This window comes from Pan paniscus, chromosome 9 (assembly GCF_029289425.2).
Source record: "Pan paniscus chromosome 9, NHGRI_mPanPan1-v2.0_pri, whole genome shotgun sequence".
Lineage (NCBI taxonomy): Eukaryota > Metazoa > Chordata > Mammalia > Primates > Hominidae > Pan > Pan paniscus.
This window is the reverse complement of record NC_073258.2, coordinates 90,822,339-90,847,245: the sequence shown is the minus strand read 5'-3', so window position 1 is coordinate 90,847,245 and position 24,907 is coordinate 90,822,339. Positions and strand designations below refer to the sequence as shown.

Sequence of the window (24,907 nt, the reverse complement as noted above, 5' to 3'; positions counted from 1 at the left end):
TATCATATTTTAATATAAATATACATGCTGTACATCTTCTACATGTCCATACATATATACTGATGTAAAGTATCTAATTTAAAATTATTCACCATGGCGTAAAATCAAAAAAACACATTTTATTTTTGCATAAATTCACCATTGAAAATAGTCATAAAATAGGGAAGACAACAAAAAAATTAGACAAGTAAATTCACCAACTGTTGTATATAGAATCATAGTATTTAAAATACAATTAAGTGCCTAGGTGCACTTTTTTATGAGAGCTCCATAGATGGGTTAGTTATTTCATTTAATATTTTAGAGTTGTACATATTCAGATAAATAATGACTGGAGACTTATTTAGCAATGATATATTTTCAAACTAGACTGACACTTCACTGGCTTCCCATAATTTCTAGATAGCAAACTCATCTTTTCCATGTTCTGATGCCTGTACCTGCCTCTGCAGCCTCATCTCCCATCAGACCACTCTCATTCTTGTCACTCTAGCTCCAATGGCCTGGAGCTCAACTGTACCAGGCTTCCTCCATCCAGGAAGCTTTTGCATCTGCTGCTGTCACTGCAAAGAAAGTTTCTCTCTATCTCTCTTTGCCAAGTTAATGTATTCCTATTCCTCAAATCTCAATGCTTTCATATCTTCATAAAAGCCTTGTGTAAGCTTGCATTCAGCACCTCCCTCCTACTACCGACCCTCAAAACATGTACTGCTCATTTATTGAGCTTATAGTTCTAATTGTATATTTACTTGTGTGATTCTTTAATTATGATACATCTCATTCACTAGTCTGAATGTTCTAGCAGGACTGAAATTGTCTATGATAGTTTAATATAATTTATTTCTAATACCTAGTTTATTGTCATTAGTATATGCTTGTTGAAGAATAAATAAAAAATCTTTCATGGAAATATAGATGATACATTTCAGTTTAAAATAATAAAGCAATTGTTTTTAATTGTGAGGGCATTGTTTGTGAAACAAAACATTACTTAATGAAATAATTGTTTCAGTTGTAATGTCTGTGAACAACCTATGTCAGGTTAAGATTCTTGCATCTCACTCCAAAATCCTCTACCTTCTGTTGGGCTATAATCCCCTAGGCATGATTGTCTGTACTTTATAAATCCGATCACTCCATGTTACACCCTTCCCCAATGTTACACCCTTCTGTGTAACCTAATCTTCCATTTCCACTTCTTTCTCCAGACAGTAGCCACAGAGCCATACCCTGACTCTACGAAAAGTTTTAAAAAACATTAGCCAAGTGGGATGGTGTGAGCCTGTAGTCCTAGCTACTTGGGAGGCTGAAGCAAGAGGATCCCCTGAGCCTTGGAATTCAAGGCTGCAGTGAGCTATGATTGTACCACTGCACTCCACAAGGAGAGAGTTTCTCTAGAATAAATAAATGTGCCCTTAGAGGAATGACTGCATCTTGGATGAAACTCAATAAACAGTATAAAATGTATCTTAGTTAATTTCTAGTGTATATCTAATCTCATAGGATTTATGTTACATATGATTCACTTCAGTCACGGTTTTTTGGAATGAAGGAGTGATGATAATTTAATCAGTGGTGCAAAGGTGTGTTCTAAATACTGCATAAACCTAATCGTCTTATTCTCTACCTTTCTCAATACTCCACCCTCTTAAAGAGGTGGGTGTGGCCTTCACAGATTCTTATAAAAGGACATAGAAGAGACAAGCTCAGTTTTCTCCAAAGGAGAAGGAGCACACTTAGAGGGAGCTGTATTTTGGTGACCTCTAAAAGTCAGTACTGCGGTGAATGAGCTCCAGACCTTGAGGAGTACTTAACAGAATTATTTCTGGAAGAATCACTGTGGGAACCATTCAAAGAACCCAGCGGTGAGTAAAACTTATACTGATAAAATTATATCTTCTTTCCTTTACAAAATAATAAATTAGAGTGTTAAAAATATCTCATTATCTTAAATCTACACAATGATACCATTGTAATTCATATTCTTACTATAGATTTTATGAATTATAAGGATACTAATTGTTGTTATTTTGCATTTTCTATCATTCTTCAATATAGTTTTGAAAAAATGGAAATATCTAGTGTTTGCTGCAACAGATATGTATGCAAAATGAATATATGGAGTTGATATTAATACCTATATGTGCACATAAGTGTGTGTAAATATATGTGTAATGAGTGCATTAATATTAAACAATTGAATTGAGAAGACATTAATGAATGTTAATTAATTCATTCAGCTTTTAGACATAACTTTAAATTAGCAAGGTAATGATGAGAGATGCAAAACAGTGAAACTGAAAAAAATGAGAAAGCTCCCTAAAACATCCTAGTTTGGAAATCAAAACACAATTTTTTGACCAAATAAATTTATAAGATATAATTTGATACGTGATGGTGGTTGCCATCTCACTTGAGTCTTAATTTTATTAAACTATGAAAAATTCCTTAAAATGACTTAGATGACCTCTGGAGACTATTTACTATTCTAAGATTTTTCATTTCTTTCACTAAAATTCAGCAGTGTTATCAAATACGGGAGAGTAAAGAAAAGGACTTAAAATTGCCAAAGACCATAGTTTATATATTAGTCAGAGCTCTCCAGGCAGACAGAATGATAGGGTGTATATGTATATATGTAGAGATACATTCATGAGCCATTTCAGTCAACCACAAACCATACATGGTGGTCACATAAGATTATAATACCAGTATGTTAACTGTACCATTTCTGTATTTAAATATGTTTACATACTAAATAATTACCACTGTGTTACAATTGCCTACAGTATACACTACAGAACATGCTGTACAGTTTTGTAGCCTAGGAGCAACAGGCTGTACTGTATACCATAGGTGTGTAGCAGGCTATACCATCTAGGTTTGTGTAAGTATAGTCTATAATGTCGAAACAATAAAACCGCCTGGCTGGGCACAGTGGCTCACGCCTCTAATCCCAGCACTTTGGGAGGCTGTGGCAGGCACATCACTTGAGACCAGGTGTTCGAGTCCAGCCTGGGCAATATGGTGAAACTTCGTCTCTACTAAAAAAAGGAAAAAAAATGAAAAAATTTACCAGGTGTAGTGAGGTGTTCTGGTAATCCCAGGTACTCAGGAGGCTAAGGCAGGAGACTCACTTTGACCCCGGAGGCAGAGGTTGCAGTGAGCCGAGACTGCACCACTGCACTCCAGCATGGATGATAGAGTGAGACTCCATCTCAAAAAGTAAATAAATAAAACCTCCTTACACATTTCTCAGAACATATATCTGTCATCAAGCTACACATGACTCTACCTGAGAGGGAATTCATCAGGAAAATTTGTTTGCTTGATTATAGAGTCTGAGCAGTTCTAATATAGGCTGTCTTTAAGCTGATGTCCTGAGGATACCGGTATCTTGACTGAGCTCAAGGCTGAAAGCCTCAGAACCAGCTTCAGGAGAAAGAAAGAGGAAATTGCCTTTTCTCTGGCTTTTTCCTTTTATCTGAGCTACCAGCTGATTGAATGGCGCCCAGTCACATTGAGGGATGATGGTCCCACTCAGCTCACCAACTCACATGTCTCTCTCCTCTGGAAACACCTTCACAGACTCACCCAGAAACAATGCTGCACCAGTTCCCTAGGTATTGGTTAATCCAGTCACACTGGTATCTAAAATTCGCCATCACACCATAGAGATGTAATTACACCGCTCTGAGTTTAACAAAAATCCTACTATATGTTAGTTCAGAGTTTGGGTATCCCTAGGAGAAGTTAATTTAATCCACGAGAAAATAAAAAGGCCCAATATCTTTAACTATGTTTTTCTCTTCTATTAAACCAAAATTGGTTTAATTGCTGTTTTTTTGGTTGGTTGATTGGTTTTTCTATTTTGTTGTGGTTTGGTTTTTTATTTTACTTTAATTTCGTATTATTTTAAGTCCTAAGATAAATGTGCAGGACGTGCAGGCTTGTTACACAGGTAAACATGTGCCATGGTGGTTTGCTGTCCCACTGTTGTGTCTCTAAAAATATGCCATAGAACCCTCTAGCCATCTTCTCATATTTCCTTGGCCAAGGCAGTTTTTCCCAGTCTTTCATACTCAGCAGTTACATGAAAGAAGAATAGGAACAACTACAATTTATTCTAGGCCACTTAGAATCAAACCCAATTTCCAGATCAACATTCAGAAAACGGGAAATTGAATAGATTGGTATTGTGTTACAGACAGGAAATAAGAGTATAAAGGGTTGTGAGTCATCTAGTCAGTAATATCTACTATAAAGCCGAGAGACTCTCTCTGTGTGAGATTTTTATTTTTGTTACAGAATAAATAGTGTGCTGTGTTTTAATGAATACTGTCAAGAGAAGAAAATAGGGCTCTCAGGTATCTCCACATGTTCCGAAACTTTTCATCAACCCAGACCCCAAAGTGACATGTTGCTCTTTCTTCCTCAGAAACATGAATTCTGGAATCTCGCAAGACTTCCAGATGGAAATTACCTGCCCCATCTGCATGAATTACTTCATAGACCCGGTCACCATAGACTGTGGGCACAGCTTTTGCAGGCCCTGTTTCTACTTCAACTGGCAAGACATCCCAATTCTTACTCAGTGCTTTGAATGCATGAAGACAACATGGCAGAGAAACCTCAAAACTAACATTTATTTGAAGCAGATGGCTTTCCTTGCCAGAAAAGTCAGTGTCTGGCTATTCCTGAGCTCTGAGGAGCAAATGTGTGGCACTCACAGGGAGACAAAGAAGATGTTCTGTGAAGTGGACAAGAGCCTGCTCTGTTTGCTGTGCTCCAGCTCTCAGGAGCACCAGTATCACAGACATCGTCCCATTGAGTGGGCTGCTGAGGAACACCGGGTAAGTGATGCCTCTGAAGATCTATTTCTATAAATGACACATGAAATTCCTGTGGGTCTATTTTCTTGGAGATTGGGTAAAGCCAAATCTGAGTCCCTTTAAGCAGCTCACTTTTGGGCTTTCTTAGCTTCAAACCTCTGAGATTTGACGAAGAAGAAGGGAAATAGAAGAAATGCCATTTCCTAGGGACTTATTTGTCTCTCATTCTGTGCCCGCTCCCTATGAAATGGTCTGCATGTTACTTTATTGTTTTCACTGGTGCTTCAATTCATGGCTCTTTTGCAGGAGAAGCTTTTAAAGAAAATGCAGTCTTTATGGGAAAAAGCTTGTGAAAATCAGAGAAACCTGAATGTGGAAACCACCAGAATCAGCCACTGGAAGGTTAGTTCTGTACTACTCTACCTTCTACCTTCTCCAGGAACTTATGGTGGGCAAATGGGTGACTCTTAAAATAGGAACTTGTTATCAAACTCTAATGTTTCTGGGAGTCAATAAAAAAAAAGAAAACACTGAGAAAAAGTGACCTCATTTCTTATATAGAATAGTATGACTGTTAGATAGGATTTCTAAGAAAACTACTGAAGTCACCCAAAGCATGCTGGTTTGTTTTCATACAAACCTGTAGCTATACACCAACAGATACAAGAAACTGGGCCAACTCGCAGCATTCTATATGTGCTGGTTGGATAAATGCTGGGCACAAGATTCATTTGGCAGTCATGGAAAGCTCAAGTGAACCTTCTGAGCCTGGGTCAGCATTAATCTGAATGCTGGTGGACAAGTAGTATTTGGAATTGTATGGAAAATTTGAGGCAGAAAGAGTGACAGGGGAAATCTAGGGCAACCATGAAATTAAGAATCTCAACTAATTAACATTGAATACTACATAACATATGATGAGAAAAGTGGTGAGAAATATGGATTTGTGTCTTGAGGGAGACATGCAAACATGCTCAAAATATGGGAACTAGTATCTAAATATAAGGAAAACTCTGAGGACTTCAGAGAAATATTAAAAATGATTTTCTCTTTGTGGATGTATACTTTGAGGGTATGATAGCTAATATTAGTGTTTTGAAAAGTATTTCATAAGAACCTAGTCTATGTTGAATATTAAATTAGAAAATTTGCCAGTATAGAAGAAAGAAAGCATCTTTGTCCTCACAAATCGTACAATCCAAATGAGAGAGGCAAAAATGGTCAACATGCAAATGTGTGCAATACATGATGTGTTCGAGTGTGGTAGGTTCTTTGTTGGAGAATAATCAAGCAGGGAAGTAGAAAAGGACAATAGAGGCCAGAAACTGGAGATTAGTGTCTGATTTTTAAATAAGGTGGTCAGAAAAAAGACTCACTGAAAAATTCAATTTGAACGAAATTTTGAAGAGGAGAGGGAACACGAATGTGTGTATGTATATACATATATGTGGACCATGAATGTGTATATATGTATGTGTGTGTGTGTGTGTGTGTATAAAATTCTAGTTGGAGAGAACAGCATATGCAGTAATTTTGAGTTTGTGTATATTTGGAGGCCTGAGGAACCACAAAGAAGTCTGTGTTTCAGAATGGGATAACTTAGAAAAAGAATGGAAGGAAATAAATTCAGAGAGACAAAGATGACCAAATCATAAATGCAGCCTTATTAAGATAGGTTTTGCTGGGTGAAATGCATTTAGCTGGACATGCTAGTCTAAGGTCATTTCACATATAATGAGTTTAAGCAACTTGTTACGTATCTCAGAAATAGAAATAATTATTTCCTTTCTAGTAACTATAGCTCTATACTCCAACTCTTAAGCATGAACTGTTCTTACTTTTCCATAAATATTGGCTGGAATAGCAAAATTCAAATTGTATTTTTTTATTTCCAACTATCTTAGAAAACACATTATCTTGAATAAATTTAATGTAATTGGTCAGATACATCTGTTGATTTTTATACAGAAAGAAAGGAAATGAACAAAATTTTGTGGATTCTAAGAACTAGCAAGACGGAGGTTTAAATTATTGAGTGTTCGAGTGACAAACAGAATCAGTGAGATTTAATAGGACATGGATAAGTACATTTCTCTTTTGACTAACCCATTATCACTGCAGGATTATGTGAATTTAAGGCTAGAAGCTATGAGAGCTGAGTATCAGAAGACGGCTGCATTTCACCATGAAGAAGAAAAACATAATTTGGCGATGCTGAAAAAGAAGGGGAAAGATATTTTTCATCAACTTCATTTAAGTAAAGCCAAAATGGCTCATAGGAGGGAGATTTTAAGAGGAATGTATGAGGAGCTGAAGGAAATGTGCCATAAACCAGATGTGGAGCTACTTCAGGTACAAACTCACAATGTGGTTTCAGGTTTTTGAATATTCACATGTGTAAGTATATTCCTCATGGCTGAAATCCATCTCCCTACCTTTATTTCCATGATGTGTTTCCAAAAACACATTCACATAACTAATGCTACTTTATTGGGAGAGTATAGCCCCGACAAGGGATTCTACCAGGCCAATGGTCCCTCCTACTTTATCCACCAGCCACAAAACTTTGTGGAATGGTCAAGGTGACAGCCCCAATAACTATTCCCCATCTAAGTCAATAATATATTTTGGGCTGTTTAACATTTATAAAATAGTGAGTGATTCATTTACATTTAGGTTAATTTGAGGACATGGCAAGATCAGAAGTTTTGGGAATCTAGGCTCACATTAATATTATTTTGAGGTCCACTCATTTGGGTCATAGGTTCTGGGAAAGATGACTGAGTAGGTTATTTGAAGTTACCACAGAGCATAGACTCTCTGGGCCTCTTCTCCCTTCACTTCTGGAGAGAATGTCTTCAAGACTCAGACTTTCCCAGGACATTAATTAATGACAAAATGACTAACTGGGATTTTCATTACAGAAGAAACAGAAAATGCTTTCCAGATGGTAGGGAAATAATATCTTTAGATACTGACTCCAAATTTCACACTGAACTTAGTGAAAGGTGCATCTTGTGAAATGTCCTACATATTTCTATTTTTTTTTACAGGGTTTTGGAGACATATTAGACAGGTGAGTGTTTACCTAAATTTTAGTATATATTCTTTCAGTTTCCATGAATATCAAAGCAGGCTCTACCAAAGTCATGGCATAAATGATTAAGATATTGATACTACCTTTCTTTTTTTGCATCTGCTTTCACTCTCACACCAGAAAAGACAAGAACACTAAATAAATAAATAAATAAATAGTGAAATAAAAAAAATGTTTATTCCTGATTTTGTTTTATTGCTTAAAAGCCTGCATAGGTGAAAGATAAAGTTTTGTTTTGTGGATGGTGAGAAAGTCACCAGAGGAAGCAGGAGAGAAGTGGGAGAAGTATTTCAGCAGTGAAAAAGTTGATGATTTGTTGTTCATACCTACATACATATCAGTTAACAGTCCTGAAAAATAGGTTGAAAAAACTGTGGAGTATTAGAACTGTATAATTCTCTAGGGAAGCTTGTTTCTAAAAGGCAGATCTAACTGCCTAGAACAAGTTTCACATTCTTTATCTTGAAAAGGAAGCAGCAGATGCAGCAGTCTCCCCAGAACCCCGCTATTTCAGACAAAGATGTCAGGGGAGTCTGCCAAGAAGTGGAACTCAGAATTTCATTTCCAAATATGCTCAAGGCCATAAGGCTAAGGAACCTTACACATGTGGGGCAGAAAAAAAAGAAAGATCAGACTGAATTCTGACTCAGACTCTCCCACTATGCTTTAAAATTTGGAAACTGTAAATAGAAATTAATTCCAAAAAGGAAGTAATAATTTTTGAGTAATCAAATTTGTGGATTCAAAGGATTCTCATGGACTGTCATTTAAATAGAAATAGTGGTTTTTATTTATTTTATGGCTGTAGATGTTGTAACTGCAAGTTTTTCCTTCCAGGAGCGAGTCCGTGCTGCTGCACATGCCCCAGCCTCTGAATCTAGAGCTCAGTGCAGGGCCCATCACTGGACTGAGGGACAGGCTCATCCAATTCTGAGGTAAGTCTCCACCCACAGGCAGCACTCCCACTATCTAAATATTATTATTGTTAGGACCACATGGGTAATATTTCACCCTTTATCAAATATTTTACTTCTTTATAGACATAAGTGAACAATATAATCATGCAACCCTTTTGTATATGTGTCTGTATAGTCAGATTTATAGCATTATGTTTGAAAGATAGTGAAAAACAAATACATTTTGGCCTCATAGGTACTGAGTAATGTAATGGGAAAAAGGAGTAGTGTAGCAAATTTAAAAAAGGAGCAAATGGAACAATGCTCAGAATGAAGGTGAGTTATTTAATGTTAAATACAAAATTTTACAATTCCTTAGTGTATTCATTTGAACAGCTAAGAACTGTTCTTTTGGGATTATGGTTTACTGGGGATTGCTGAGGGTTTTTAATTTTTTAAGTGGATATGTATCATGTATTGCAAAAAAAAATTAGTTAATGGGTAAACATAAAAAGAAGCAACCATTTTGTGAATACAAGTCAAATTACAAACAAAAAGAACTTCAGTTTAATTGCAATATGAAGAGCTACATGTTAAGTTTAAAATCCAGCTTCAGCCCCAAGCTAGCATAGAGGACCACAGAGAGACTGGTAAAAGATTTTACAGAAATCTGCTTTAAATTGTTACTTATGACATGTACTTACGGATTTTTATCCAGTCATCAAGAGCAGTTCTTGAGTAACTGAAAATCTTCACATTCTTTCCAAAATGATAGCACTAGTTTTTAAGAATAAGAAACATTTCTAAATAATGATCTTGATAATAGCATAGCATTTAGGGCATATAATGTGCAAATTTTGCTTTGAAAATTGGATTGAAAGAAGTTGGTCTTACATTTGGCTCTCAATAAGTAAGTTTTCAAAACATTTTTAATACCTGTGGTTAGTGTTTTGTTTGTCTTGTAGTTAATCATCTCTATGCTTTATTAGAAGTTACAAGCAAAAGTGTCCTTGTGACTTTACATTTCCTGGTAAATTAACTTCTTGATAGAACAATTTTTGCTTATTGACACATGTCTATGCGTGTTTTGTTTCTTTCTTATTTATTTATTTATTTATTTATTTATTTTGCAGTGGATATTACTCTGCATCATAATGAAGCCAACAGTCATATCTTCCGATGTGGAGATTTGAGAAGCATGTGTATTGGATGTGACCGTCAAAATGCGCCCCATATCACTGCAACACCTACAAGTTTTCTTGCATGGGGTGCTCAGACTTTCACCTCCGGCAAATATTACTGGGAGGTCCATGTGGGGGACTCTTGGAATTGGGCTTTTGGTGTCTGTAATAAGTATTGGAAAGGGAAGAATCAGAATGACAATATATATGGAGAGGAGGGACTCTTTAGTCTTGGATGTGTCAAGAATGACATTCAGTGCAGCCTCTTTACCACCTCCCCACTTACACTGCAATATATCCCAAGAACTACCAGCCACATAGGATTATTCCTGGATTGTGAAGCTAGAACTGTGAGCTTCGTTGATGATAATCAAAGGTGCCTTATATACACCATCCCTAATTGCTCCTTCTCACCTCCTCTCAGGCCTATCTTTCGGTGTATTCACCTCTGACCAGAGATAGATCAGACATGTGTTCATCTGCTGTGGGAACCCCTTCATCCCAGAAAGCCCTCTTCCTTGTGCCTTATCAAAGAGGACAAATAGGTTCTGTTTTATGTCTTGAATTGCCTCCTAATGTTATTAAAACTCATTTATTGTGTTACTATTAAAAATGGTAAAAACACTAAAAGTATATGTATTGGTTCTTTATTAATTTTTGAAAAATCATTATTCATGATCATGGCATAAAATATATTGTTTTTTTTTCTTTATTTCTGACTGCCACTGAGTGAAATAATAGATGACAGACATGTCTGAATGGAGTTAAAATCAATGGAAGAGAGTCGGGATCTTTTGCTTCATGCAAAAGCTTGGAGTGAAGTTTTAATGATAGCTGGGAAATGTTTTTCTTTCTCTTTACCTAACTATATTGCACTTATCCATCACATTTCATTTTAGTAATCTATCCTTTGAGTTAATATTATTTGACCTTCCATGCTTGGCTTCATTTTGGAATTCTCACCACATAGATAAATAATCCTGCATTATTAGTGTGCTCTTCTACATTGAAATACACAAGGTGGTCCGAACAATGCTGGATTAATTGAATTTTTAAAAATAACTAAATATTGACTCCTACCTCAAAACACACACAGTCATTTCCAAATAGATTCAAGTCCTGAAGGTAAGGGGAACATGACACAATATTCTCATAAGGATTTCTTAACCAGGACAAAAATTAACAATTAAAAAAATTAGTTGGTTTATATTAATGACGACTTCTGTGTTTCAAAAAACATGATACAAGAATTGAAATGCAAATAATTAGTGGAGAAAGATATTCACCCGAACATATATAAAATAAAATACAATACATGTGCATGATGAATACTTAAAATGTATTTTAAGTATTTTTCCAGATTCTTCCAGAGTGGCCTAGAAGAAACTTGGATGGCAGAGTCAATGATGAGATTAGCTGTGGAAATGGGAAACCGTTTTTTGGAGGACAGTAATAATGCTGTGAACTTATGAAAACAACCAAGTATTCAGTAGCAACTAAAATGTGTCTCCATAAGATTATTTTACAGATGCGTATCTGAAATCTGAAATTTGGGAGAACATTCTACTAGTGTTCTCTAGTGAAAAAATACAGCTGGAAGGAAGAAGAGAGGGAAGATGAAGGAGAGAGAAATAGAATGCATTTGAGAGAGAATGCTATTTAGACTAAAATAGAATACTGCAGATACCATGACAAAGTGGTTAAGGTGTGTCTTATGGAGCAGAAATGGCAGAAAATACCACAGTAAAGAGATTTACAATTGGATTGTTAGTTCCGGCTTTTATCCTATCAATGTTGTGGCTTCTAAACACCTCAGTGCTCTCCTTTGATCCATGTGCTAATTACCAACCAACACTCTGCCCCCTCTCCCAGATTCTTTCATCGTTTTATACCTAATCTAATTCTAATCCAGCTGGTCATTGTAACACATGTAATCACCTAAGAATTTTAAAAATATTTTTGATGAATAAATGAAAAATTAGCTAGGTGCAATGGCATAAACCTCTAGTCTTTTTTACTTTGAAAGCTGAAGTGGGAGGATTACTTGAGCCCTGGAATTCAAGGCTGTGGTGAGCTAAGATTGTGCCACTGCACTCCAGAGGGTGAAACTTTCTTTGGTATAAATAAATAAATGTGCACTTAGAGGAATGCTTGTGCCTTGGGAAGAAACTCAAGAAACAGTATTAATCAATTTTAGGTAATTTCTAGCATATGTTTACTCTGATAAGATTGATGATAGATATGCCTCATTCAGGCAGTGGTTTTTACAATGATAGCGTGACACTAATTTAATCAGTGATGAAAAGGCGTGTACTAAATATTGCATAAACCTAATCATCTCTGCTGTCTCCACCTTTCTTAATACCCTAAATATCACTAAAGAGGTGGGTGTGGTTTTCAAAGATTCACATAAGAGGAAGTAGAAGAGACAAGCTCCTATTTCTCCAGAGGAGGACAGCACTTAGAGTTAACTGCATTCAGGTGACCTCTGAAAGTCAACTCTGCAAGGAATGAGCTCCTGATCTTGGGGAGTACTTAAAAGAATTTTTTCTTGGAAGAATTACTGCCGGAAACATTCATAGAACTTTGGGGTGAGTGAAACTTATATGGAGAAAATTATTTCTCTCTTCATTTAAAATAGTAAATTACAGTGATAAAAATATCTAACTGACTAAACTTACTTAATGATCTTATTTGTAATTCATAGTATTGCTATTCATTTTATGACATGAGGTTATTAATTGTTGTCATTTTATGTGTTCCAAAAGTGTTTAATATATTTTTGAAAAATTTTAGATATCTAGTGTTTGCTGCAATAGATTTGCATGCATCATGAATATATGGAATTCACATTAAAGCATATATATGTGTACTGCATGTACTAATATTGGTACACTTAATTAAGTAAAAAAGGATAATTATTGAATACTGTAAATGTTGTACTTTCATAACCTTAAGCTTTTAGACATGATTTTAAGTTACTGAGGCAATGATGAGTTAAAAATGGTGATACTAAAGGAAATAAGAATGCTCTCCAAAATGCCCTAGCTTAGAAATCAAAACACAATTGTTTAGCAGATAACTGTATAAGGAATGATTTGATCCTTGATACTAGTTGTCATTTTAATTGAGGCTTACCTCAGATGAAACTATGAAAAATTCCTTGAAATGGCTCAGATGACCTCTGAAAAATATTTGCAATTCTTAAATTTTCACTGTTGGCACTTAAATTCAGCAGTGTTTAGTAAAAGAGAGTAAGGTAAGGGACTTCAAACTGCCAAGGCAAAGATTACAGTTTTTATTGGTCAGGGTTCTCCAGAGAGACAGAAACATAGGTTGTGTACATAACTATATATATATACCAAAAATACTTACAATTGTGGTACAACTGCCTATCGTATACCATACAGGTTTATAGCCTAGGAACAATATGCTATACTGTATAACATTGGTGTGTAGTAGGCTATACCATCTAGGTTTGTGTAAGTGTACCCTATGATGTTCAAACAATAAGGAGACTGTCTAATGCGTCCCTCAGATCATATATCTGTCCTCACTCTACACATGACACTGTACAGGAGAGGAAGTCCACTAGGGAAATTTGTTCCCTTGATTATGGAGTCTGAGAAGTTGAACATAGGCTGTCATTAAGGTAGTATCCTGGAGATACCAATATCCTGGCTGAGTTAGAATAAGCTTCAGGAGAAAGAGAGGAAACGGCCCTCTCTCTGCCCTTTATCTTCAGTCTGAGCTACCAGCTGATTGGATAGTGTACACCCACATTGAGGGCTGCTGTTCCCCACTCAGCTCACAAACTTACATGTCTCTCTGGAAACACCTTCACAGACTCACCCAGAAATAATGCTTTACCAATTCTCCATGTATTATTTAATCCAGTCAAGTCAACACCTAAAATTAACCATAATACCATAGTAATATAATTATATATATTTCAGTTTTTAAAAAACTGACTGTATGTCAGTTCATAGTTGGAGTAGCCCAAAGAAGAAGTTAATTTAAGCCATAAGAAAAATAAACCCAATATTTTTCATTATTTGTTTTATCTCCTAGTGATCCTAGACTGGTTTAATTGCTGTCTTTTTGTTTATCTGGTCGGTTGGTTTGTTCTGGGGTTGTTTTTGTTTTAAAGAGCCGGCTTCTGGGTCCCTCTCTCTAAAAATATGTCATAGCGCCCTCTGACCATCTTCTCATGTTTTGTTACCCAATGTAGGTTTTCTACTCCTCTCCCATAGTCATTTAGTAGTTATTTGAAAGAGAAATAGGGAGAAGCATGTTTTATTCTAGACCACTTAAGATTAAAACCCGAGTTTCATATCGACATCCAGGGAATAGGTTTTTGAACAGATTTGCATTATGTTATGGGCAGGAACTAGGAGTAGAAGAGGTTGTGAGTCATCTAGTCAGTAGTGTCTGCTAAGAAGCCTAAGGACTCTCTTTGTGTATGAATTTTTCATTTTTGTTACAGAGGAAATAGTTTGTTCCACTTTAATGAGCACTGTCAAGAAGAAAATACAGCTACCACATATCACCACATGTTCACAGATTTTCACCAACCCAGACCCCAAAATGACATGCTGCTCTTTCTTCTTCAGAAACATGAATTCTGGAATCTTGCAAGTCTTCTAGAGGGCACTCACCTGTCCCATCTGCATGAACTACTTCATACACCCAGTCACCATAGACTGTGGGCACAGCTTTTGCCGGCCCTGTTTCTACCTCAACTGGCAAGACATGGCAGTTCTTGCTCAGTGCTCTAAATGCAAGAAGACAATACGGCAGAGAAACCTCAAAACTGACATTTGTTTGAAGAACATGGCTTCCACTGCCAGAAAAGCCAGCCTCCGGCAATTCCTTAGCTCTGAGGAGCAAATATGTGGGATGCACAGAGAGACAAAGAAGATGTTCTGTGAAGTGGACAAGAGCCGGCTCTGTTGGCTGTGCTCCAACTCTCAGGAGCACCGGAATCACAGACACTGTCCCATTGAGTGGGCTGCTGAGGAACGCCGGGTAAGTGATGCCTCTGAAGATCTATTTCTATACAGGACACATGAAATTCTTGTAAGTCTATTTCCTTGGAGATTGGATGATGCCATCTCTGTGTCCCCTTAAGCATGTCTGTTATGAGCTTCCTTGACTTCACACCTCTCAGATTTGACAAACATGAGGAGAAACAAAGCAAACTCTATTTTCTGTGGGCTAATTTGTCTCTCATTTTGGGTCCTTCGTATATCAGAGTGTGAGTGATACTTTATTGTCCTCACTTGTGCTTCAATTCATGGCTCTTTTGCAGGAGGAGCTCCTAAAAAAAATGCAGTCTTTATGGCAAAAAGCTTGTGAAAATCTCAGAAACCTGAACACAGAAACCACCAGAACCAGATGCTGGAAGGTTAGTACCGTATTACTCTACCTTCTGCAGGAACTTATAGTGAACAAATGGGTGACTCTTAAAATAGGAACTTGATCTCAACCCATAATGTTTCTGGAATTCAATAAACAAGGAAAAAACACTTGAGAAAAAAACACCCTAATTTTTTATATAAGTTAGTGTGACTCTTTGGTAGGATGTCTAATCAGACCACAGATGTTACCCAAGCATGCTCATCTGTTTCCATACAAACCTATAGCAATACCCCAACAAATACAAGAAACTGGGCCATTTCACACTGTTCCCAATGGGCTGCCTGGATAAATTCTGGATACAAGTGTTATTTGTCAGTCATGGAAATTTCAGGTGACCCTTCTAAGGCTGAGTCAGTATGAATTTGAATCCTGGTGGGCAAGTATATTGAAATGTGAGCTAAATTTCAGGCAGAAGGAGCAAGAGCGCAACCTTAGGGAAAGCATGAAATTAAATATCAGCGCTAATTAATATTGAATAAGTCGTAACACATAATGGGAAAAGTGGCGAGAAATGTAGACTTGTGTCTTGATGAAGACATAAATATGTGAGAAATATGGGAACTAGTATTTAATATAAGGAGAACTCTAAGGACTTGAGAAAAATTCTAGAAATGATTTTCTCTTTGTGGATGTTTATATTGAGGGTATGATATCTAATATTAATTCATTAATTTATTCTAATATTAATTCATTGAAAGATATTTTATGAGTACCTAGTCTATGTCAAATATCAACTTAGAAAATTAAGGAGTAAAGAAGAAAGAAAACACACAAATCTTGCAATGGAAATGGGAAAAGCAAATGGTCACCATGCAGATATGTGAAGTACATGATGTGTTAGAGTGTAGTAGTGTCTTTGGAGAATAATCAAGCAGGAAAGTAGAAAAGGAGCACAGAGGCCAGGGACTGGGGCTGAGGGTTTGAGTTTTAAATAGGGTGGTCAGAAAAAAGGCTCATGGAAAAATTCGCACTGAAACAAAATCTTGATCAGGAGGAAATATACATATCCTCCTGTTTGCCTTCCTCTTCCTCATAAATATATGAATATATATGTGTATCTGGGTGTTGGTATATATATATATATGGATATATTTGAGGAATATATATATACACACACAGATACACGTATATATTCCTCATATATCCATATATACCTATATTTGAGAAATATATATATGAGTACATATATGAGAAATATGTATATCTATATATGAAAATAATTCTAGGTATAGAAAACAGCATGTGCAGTAATATTTAATTTGCATTTATTTGGGGGTTTGAGGAACCACAAAGAAGTCCATGTTGCCGATTAGTGTGAGTTTGGAAGAGAATAAATGAAACCTTATTAGAATATGTTATGCTGGGTGAAATGCGTTGAGTTGACAATGCTAGTCTGGGTCATGTCATCATTTGTCATATAATGGTTTTACATAACTTGCCCCAATTCTCCAAAATAGAAATAATGGTTCCTTACCTAGTCAATATAACTCGATAGTTTGATTCTTAAGCAAGAACTGTGTTTTCTTTCTATAAATGTGGTGTGGAAGAGAGAAATCCATTTTTATATAACTATCTTAGAAAGCATTTTATCATTAATCAAGTAAAAGTAACTGGGCAGAAACAACTATGTTGATATTAGTACAGAAAAAAAAAGGAAAGGAATAAAATTTTGTGGAATCTGAGAATTGACAAGATTGAGGATTAAAATATTGGGTGTTCAGAATGCTAAGAGGAATCAGTGAAATTCAAGAGAAGATGGATAAAACATTTCTATTTTGACTAATTGTCACTGCAGGATTATGTGAGTTTAAGGATAGAAGCAATCAGAGCTGAATATCAGAAGATGCCTGCATTTCTCCATGAAGAAGAGCAACATCACTTGGAGAGGCTGCGAAAGGAGGGCGAGGACATTTTTCAGCAACTCAATGAAAGCCAAGCCAGAATGCAACATTCCAGGGAGCTTTTAAGGGAATGTATGAGGATCTGAAGCAAATGTACCATAAAGCAGATGTGGAGCTACTCCAGGTACGGACTGACCATGGGGTATCATGATGTTGAACATTCACATACATGGGTGTTTTTCCTCTCTCATGAAATCCGTCTCCCCCTTCACTTCCATTATTTGTTTCCAAAAACACAATTCGATAACTAATGCTACTTGGTTGGGAAGGTATAGCCTCTCCTAGTGATTCTACTAGACCGAAGGTCCCTCCTACTTTATCCACCAGCAACAAAACTTTGTAGAATGGCTAAGGTAACAGACAGCCCCAAGAAATATTTCCCATCAAAAGTCAGTGATTTATTTAGGATTTTTGAAAGTGGATAAAATGAGAAGTGATTCATTGGCATTTAGGCTAATTTGGAGACATGGCATGATGGAGAAGTTGGGGAATCTAGGATCACACTAATATTATTTTGGGGTCCGCTCATTTTGGTAACAGGGCTTAGGGAAGATGACTGAGTAGCTTCTTTATGGTTACCACAGAGCATAGACTCTGTGGGCCTCCCTCCTCTCCCTTCACTTGTAAAGAGAATGTCTTCAAGACTTAGACTTTATCAGGACATTAATTCATGACATATGATAGACTGGGATTTTCATGAGAAAAGAAACAGAAAATGCTTTCCAGGAGGGAATATTGTAGGAAAATATCTTCAGAAACTGTCTCCAAATCTCACACTGAACTTAGTGGAAGATGCATCTTGTGGAAAGCACTAAGCCTTTCTATTTTTTTTTTTTTACAGGCTTTTGGAGATATATTACACAGGTAAGTGCATACCAAGATTTTAGCAGATGCTTTCAGTTTCCACAAATGTCAAGCAGGAACTTTGATATTGACGGTATAATGGATTCAGAGAGTGATACTGCCTTGTGCTGGTTGTACTTTCTCCATCCCCCACCCCCATGTAGTCATCTATTTTGTTGCCATACTCAGTGACTTTATTAAGCAGCTCAATGAAAGTTCTGCAAAACCAATAAATAAATAAATAAAACAAAAAATAAATAAATGAAAGAAAAATGAAGGAAGTGAGCATCTCTATTCCTAATTTCCTTTTTATTGCTCAAAAGCCTTCATATTTGAAAGAGAAAATATTACATTGACTACATGGCTACAAAGTCAACCAGGGGAAGCCAGAGAGAAAAGGGGAAAGTATTTTAGCAGTGAAAAGTGTTGATGATTTCTAGTTTATATTTAAATATATAATTCTGAAAAATGGATGAAACAAACTATTTGGAATGTTTGAACCGTGTAGGCCTCCAGAGAACCTCAACTATAAAAGGCAGATCTCCCTGCCTGGAGCAAGTTTCAACACCCTGGCCTTGAGAAGTAAGCAACAGATGCAGCAGTCTTAAAAATAACCCCACTTTTCCAGACAGTGATTTCAGGAATTTCTGGTGAGGTCTGGAACCCAGAATTTCATTTTTCAATATTCTCCCAGTCTTAAGACTAATGATCCTTACTAATTTGGAGCAATACGAAGAAAGATCCGAATGAATTCTCAGTCAGATAGACTTTTCCATCGTGCTTGAAAATCAGGAACTGTGAATAAGAATGAATTTGAAAAAGAAAATGATAATTTTGGAATTAGCAAATGTGTGGGTTAAAGGGATTCTCATGAAATGTCTTTTAAATAAAAGTGGTGATTTTTATGTATTTTTTTTTTTTTTTGGCTGTAGATGTGGTAACTGTATCTTTCTCCTTGCAGGTATGAGTCCCTGCTGCTGCAAGTGTCTGAGCCTGTGAATCCAGAGCTCAGTGCAGGGCCCATCACTGGACTGCTGGACAGGCTCAGTGGATTCAGAGGTGAGTGTCAGCCCATTGACAGAATTCCCACGGTGTATTACTTCTTGTTAGAATCATGGGGGTAACATTTTACCCTTCATCAAATCTTTATTTCACTTCAGCAGGAAGTGAACCGTATGACTATGCAACCCTTTTATATCTGTGTTTCTATTTATAGTCCAATTTATAACATGAAGAGTAAAACATAGTGAAAAACAAATATGTTCTGGGCTCACATGTATAGAGTTATATATTGGGTAAATGGAATGACATAAGAAATAAAAAATTGAATAAATGGAACAATGCTCAGAAGGAAGCGTAATAATCCAAGGTTACATAAAAATTTTACATTTCTTTACTGTATTTCATTTGAATTGTTAAACACATTTCATTGGAGAATAGAGTTCACTGCAGTTTGTTGGAGTATTTGTACTTTCTTACAATAAATATATATTATTGATATAATGTAAAATTTTGACTTAACATGTAAAAAGAAAGAAGACATTATAATGTAAATAGGAAGTAAAAATGGAAATGATAATTTCAGTTTAGTTACAACATGAAGAGCTACGTGTAAAATCTAAAATTCGGTTTCAGTCTAGAGCTAGCAGGGATGTCCGCAAAGTGACTGGTAAAAGATTTTGCAAAAATCTGCCTTAAATTACCACTTATAATTTGAACATATGGACTTTTATCCAGTTATCTAGAGCGGTGCTTGAGGAAGCTAAAATCTTCCCATTCTTGCCAAAATTATATCGCTAGTATTTAAGAACAAGAAATATTTTAATAATAATGACCTTGATAGCTAAAGGGCATTCAGGGCATAAAATATTTCACTTTTACATTGGAGATTGGATTAAAACAGGCTGGTCTTGTATTCGACTCTCAATTTTTAAGTTTTCAATAAATTTTCAATGTCTGTTTTTAGGGTTTTGTTCTTCCTATAGAGAATATTAATCATCCTTATACTTTATTAAATGTTGTAGTCACAATTCTCCTGTCCTTGTAACTTCAGATTTCTTGGTAAAGTAAACTCTTGGTAGAACAACTTTTCCCTCAAGAATTCTAATTTCTATTAATTACATGTATCTATAGTTTTTAAAAATTATTTTTGCAGTTGATTTTACTCTGCAGCCTGAAAGAACCAATAGTCATATCTTCCTGTATGGAGATTTGAGAAGCATGAATGTTGGATGTGACCCTCAAGATGATCCCGATATCACTGCAAAATCTGAATGTTTTCTTGAATGGGGGGCTCAGGCTTTCACATCTGGCAAATATTATTGGGAAGTTCACGTGGGGGACTCTTGGAATTGGGCTTTTGGTGTCTGTAACAATTATTGGAAAGAGAAGAGACAGAATGACAAGATAGATGGAGAGGAGGGACTCTTTCTTCTTGGATGTGTTAAGGAGGACACTCATTGCAGTCTCTTTACCACCTCCCCACTTGTGGTGCAATATGTTCCAAGACCTACCAGCACAGTAGGATTATTCCTGGATTGTGAAAGTAGAACCATGAGCTTTGTTGATGTTGATTAAAGTTCCCTGATATACACCATCCCTAATTGCTCCTTCTCACCTCCTCTCAGGCCTATCTTTTGCTGTAGTCACTTCCGACCAGAGAAAAGTCAGAAATGTGTCTATATGCTCTGGGAACCTGTTTATCCCAGAAAGCCCTCTTTTTCGCACCTCATCAAACAGGACAAATAAGTTACATTTAATGTCTTTAGTTGCATTCTAATGTCATCAAAACTCATTTATAGTGTTTCTATTAAATATGGTGAAAACACTAAAACCATGTGTATTGGTTCCTTTTTAAATCATTTTTGGAAAATCATTACCCATGATGTATGGCATAGAATATATTCTCTGGTTTTTAATTATTTCTGAATGTCACAAAGTGAAATAATAGATGACAGAGTTGTCTAAATGAAGTTAAAATCAATGGAAGAAAGTAGAGATCTTGGGCTTCATGAAAAAACTTGGAGTAAAAAGACTCAATGGTAACCTGGAAATATTTTCTTTCTCTTCATCTAACAATATTATACTTATCCATGTGTTTTATTTATGAACCTATACTTTGAGGTAATCTTATTTGACCTCCTATGCTGTGCTTATCTTTGTAAATCTCATCTTATATACAAAATGCTCATGCATTATTAGAGTGCTGTTCTACAGTGAAATTTACAAGGGGATCAGGACAATGCTGGATCAATTAAATATTCAAATGGACATAACTGAATACTGACCCCTACCTCAAACCATACACAGTGCATTTCCACATGGATTCATGTTCTGAAGGTGAAGGGAACACAATAAAATATTCTCACACAGAAAGATTTCCTAACCAGGACAAAAAAGTAACAATTAAGAAGGAAAATTTAGTTAGTTTGTATCAAAAATGACGACTTCGTGTTTCAAAATACACCATCCAAGAATTCAAATGCAAACCAAGAGTGGAGAAAAATATTTATCCCAACATATATGCAATAAAATACAATACATGTGATTAATGAATATAATAAACAAAAGAAAATGAACCCAATATAAAATTGGGAAAATATTTGAACAGCCGGCCTCTGGGGCTGGAAGGTGGGCGCGGGCGCCTTGCTGAGGCGGACCCGGGGCACTACCATGCCGGGCCGCAAGCTGCTCCGCTGCAGGCGCTGCAGGGGCAGGAGGCTGGCCTTCCGCGGGGCGGGGTCGCCAGAGCCCCAGAACCGTGGCAGCGGGGCAGGTGGGAGGCCGGCTCTTAGGGAGCCCTCCCGAGAGCCCGCGGCCTCTGGGCAGGGCGGCTTGTGCTGCTCTGCGCTCTCCGCTTCGCCCGCCTCCTGCGCCTGCCTCCCCACCCCCAGCCGCGCCGCCAGAATTTCCTGAGCCGCCAGGATTTCCTGCACCGCCAGCCGCCTCTTCCCCAAGCACAGGGAGCTCTGGGGACACACGGTCTGGCACGCGAGGGCCACGGCGGGGCTGTTAGAGGCTGGTGGTCATCCTGACCATGTGGTCCAGGGCGCCCCGGTCCTCCGGGCCACGCACGGAGCGCGGCGTCAGCCTGGACAGCTCGCAGTCCCCGAGCCTCTGCAGGCAGTTCTTCGAGCCCTCGGGCTTCCGCACCCTCTCGTGGAGCGGAGGCAGCTCAAGCTGGTACTTTTTCCCCAGCCGCTCCTGGCAGGGGCGCTCCAGGAGCCTCTGCATGAGACGGACGTGTAAGTGGCCACTCCTCTGGCGACATCCCACGGCGGGGGCCCTTGCGTGGACACCCGCCCCTGCTAGCTCAGGGCTCGGATGCGATCGGTTCGACCCTGCATGGCGGCTTTCAACCCGAACGCGTCCATCCTTCAAGGTCAAGACCCAGGACATAGTTCAGCAAGTAGTTGGTGATGATAGCGTGCCCTGACCGGGCCAATAGAGCCTCTTTAGTAAAACAGCGCAGGAAAGTCATGAAACAGATGCTCAGCTCCTTTCTTCATTTTCACTTTAATTCCGTGATGCCTCTGTGTCCGTCTGACGACATCTCTCCTGGGGTCTGGGACTCTGCTGGTCTTCAATGCCTACTGAGAAGGGTTCCTGGCCATCATCAGGCATGAAAACCTCAAAGCCCTCCTTCCTCAACGTGGGATCCCTGGGCCAGCGGCATCAGCCTCACCAGGAAACCTGTTCTTCTGCTCATTCTTGGGCCCCACCCCAGGCCTATTCAAAGAAAGACTCCAGGGCAGGGCTTGGCAGCCTGTGTTTCCACCAGATCTGTGTTAAAGCTCAAATGAACCAGCCCAGGTGATGCTGACGCAGGAAGCTCAAGGCTGAGAGCCAGTGTCTAAGGCAACTGTGTCCATGGGGCCAGGGGCAGCTCCTGCCTGTGCAGCTATGATTAGGGTTGCGTTCCCCTCCCTGTCCTGCCAGTTGACTTCAATGTGGGGGCACTCAGCTAAGGCCACCACGGTATATCCACAAAGCCGTGGTAGCAGGCGACATTAAGGCCGGTCTAGCCATTGTGGTCAGTCTCCTGCGCCTTCTCAACGCTCACCCCCCGCCGCACCAACGTCTGCAGCAGCCCCACGCCTCCAGGACGCCCTCCTCCAGGACGCTCTCCACGCCCTCGACGCCCTCCTCCAGGACGCCCTCCTCCAGGACGCCCTCCTCCAGGACGCCCTCCTCCAGGACGCCCTCCTCCAGGACGCCCTCCTCCAGGACGCTCTCCACGCCCTCGACGCCGTGCTCCTCCTCTTCCTGGAAAGGGTAGAAAAGAGTCGTCCCAGGCGATGCTGCGGATGTCAGGCAGACTGGAGAAGTCCTGGAACTCTTTGTAGTCAGCGCGGTCCTCCTCGACCTGTGTGCCTAGGAGTGGGGACGGCGGTGGCGGGGTCATGCAGCGCGCCCCGCCACCCTGCAGCTGGGTCCCAGCCAGCAGCACCACGCCGGCGGCCGGAGGAGTGGGCGGGAGGCCGAGGCTCTGTCCCGGAAAGCCTGGTGCGCGCCAAGGTCCCTGCTTCTTGCTTCTGCGTCCCCAGGGAAGCCCTAGCTCCCGCCCCCAGCCCGGTGGAAACCTCCCTTCTTTTACATTGTTAAGTTTGTTTTTATTTCAATTTTTTAGGACATTGATAAAATCACTTTCAGATTTTTGAGATTAAAAATTAAATAATTTTCAAGTTTACCCTTTTAAAAATTTTTCACTATTTTAATACTTTTATTTTTTGTATATTTTAATTATTGTAATTCATATCTTCAATTATTAGGGAAGAATTTTAGGAAAGTCTTTTCACATAATAAAGTCTAAGTAATTAACCATTATTTATTCTCTCCTCTATCTCAAATACGTACTTTAACCTTTTAGAACACTTTATGTTTTGAGACTCTTGTTACTTAGGTGACATTTTAACTATTATTCTTCACTCTTCTAGCGAATTTTTAATGTCATTCAAAGGGTACATCTTTCTATAGTGAGAATTAAACATAGTTCTCAAAAATATTCTCAAGTATTAGGAATTTCACCTTCCAATGGCATGTTAAGTATGTTCTCCTTCCCTTCTAATGCATATTCCCCACCCCCCCCCCGCCCCCTGCTAATTTTGTATTTTAAGTAAAGACAAAGTTTTACCATGTTGAACAGGCCAGTCTTGAACTCTTGACCTCAAGTGAGCCACCTGCCTAGGCCTCCCAAAATGCTGGGATTACAAAAACAGCAACTAAATGCTGGAAAGGTGACTGGGAACTTGTCTAGAGTCTCCATTGATTATCCTCCTCATAACAAGGCAGAAAGCCTTCCTCAGAATTATCTGGACTGACATTACTCATTGTCCAGACCTGTTAACAGACTCCTGGAACCAGAGCTGTGAGTCTCAAATGTGCTCCTTCAATAATGCAGTAGAAGGCCTGAGTTTCCACATAGTGGTATCCTTGAATGCCTGGAGACTTTTAAGGCATAAGAACGTACTGATCCTATGAACTGTATGTTTTGTAAAATCTCAGGTTATGTGAGGTGTTTGGACAAATTAAGTTTCAGGGTGATATCCACTATTGAGACAGAAAATGAGTCTAAAGAATTAAGACCTCAAAGTCCAGAATGAGAAAAAATTGTTTTGCTTAGAGCCTCCTTATAATTGTCTTACTTGTTTTATAGATATAAGCACTAGAGGACAAGCTCTACCTGATATAGCTGGCCTAGACATATGCAGATTCATTAATTGTAGAAGAAAGAATT

General features: G+C 38.2%; 2 protein-coding genes and 1 pseudogene across 2 annotated transcripts; 2 read left to right on the top strand and 1 right to left on the bottom strand.

Moving 5' to 3' along the window:
- Window positions 1–4,442: 4,442 nt before the first annotated feature.
- Window positions 4,443–10,639, top strand: LOC100993511 (tripartite motif-containing protein 49D). Its single transcript, XM_003807445.4, is given in 6 exon segments — window positions 4,443–4,853; window positions 5,139–5,234; window positions 6,954–7,184; window positions 7,886–7,908; window positions 8,767–8,864; window positions 9,959–10,639. Coding segments are annotated over 6 exon segments (1,359 nt in total). The 3' UTR covers window positions 10,459–10,639.
- A 3,997-nt stretch (window positions 10,640–14,636) lies between these two features.
- On the top strand, window positions 14,637–20,880 carry LOC117974995 (putative tripartite motif-containing protein 51G). Its single transcript, XM_055094755.1, has 5 exons — window positions 14,637–15,034; window positions 15,318–15,413; window positions 18,170–18,192; window positions 19,133–19,230; window positions 20,327–20,880. Exons 1-5 carry the CDS (start codon window positions 14,678–14,680, stop codon window positions 20,746–20,748), a joined length of 996 nt encoding a protein of 331 aa, XP_054950730.1. The 5' UTR covers window positions 14,637–14,677; the 3' UTR covers window positions 20,749–20,880.
- A 585-nt stretch (window positions 20,881–21,465) lies between these two features.
- LOC100990964 (ankyrin repeat domain-containing protein 33B-like) lies at window positions 21,466–23,773 on the bottom strand (annotated as a pseudogene).
- Between the last annotated feature and the right edge of the window lie 1,134 nt (window positions 23,774–24,907).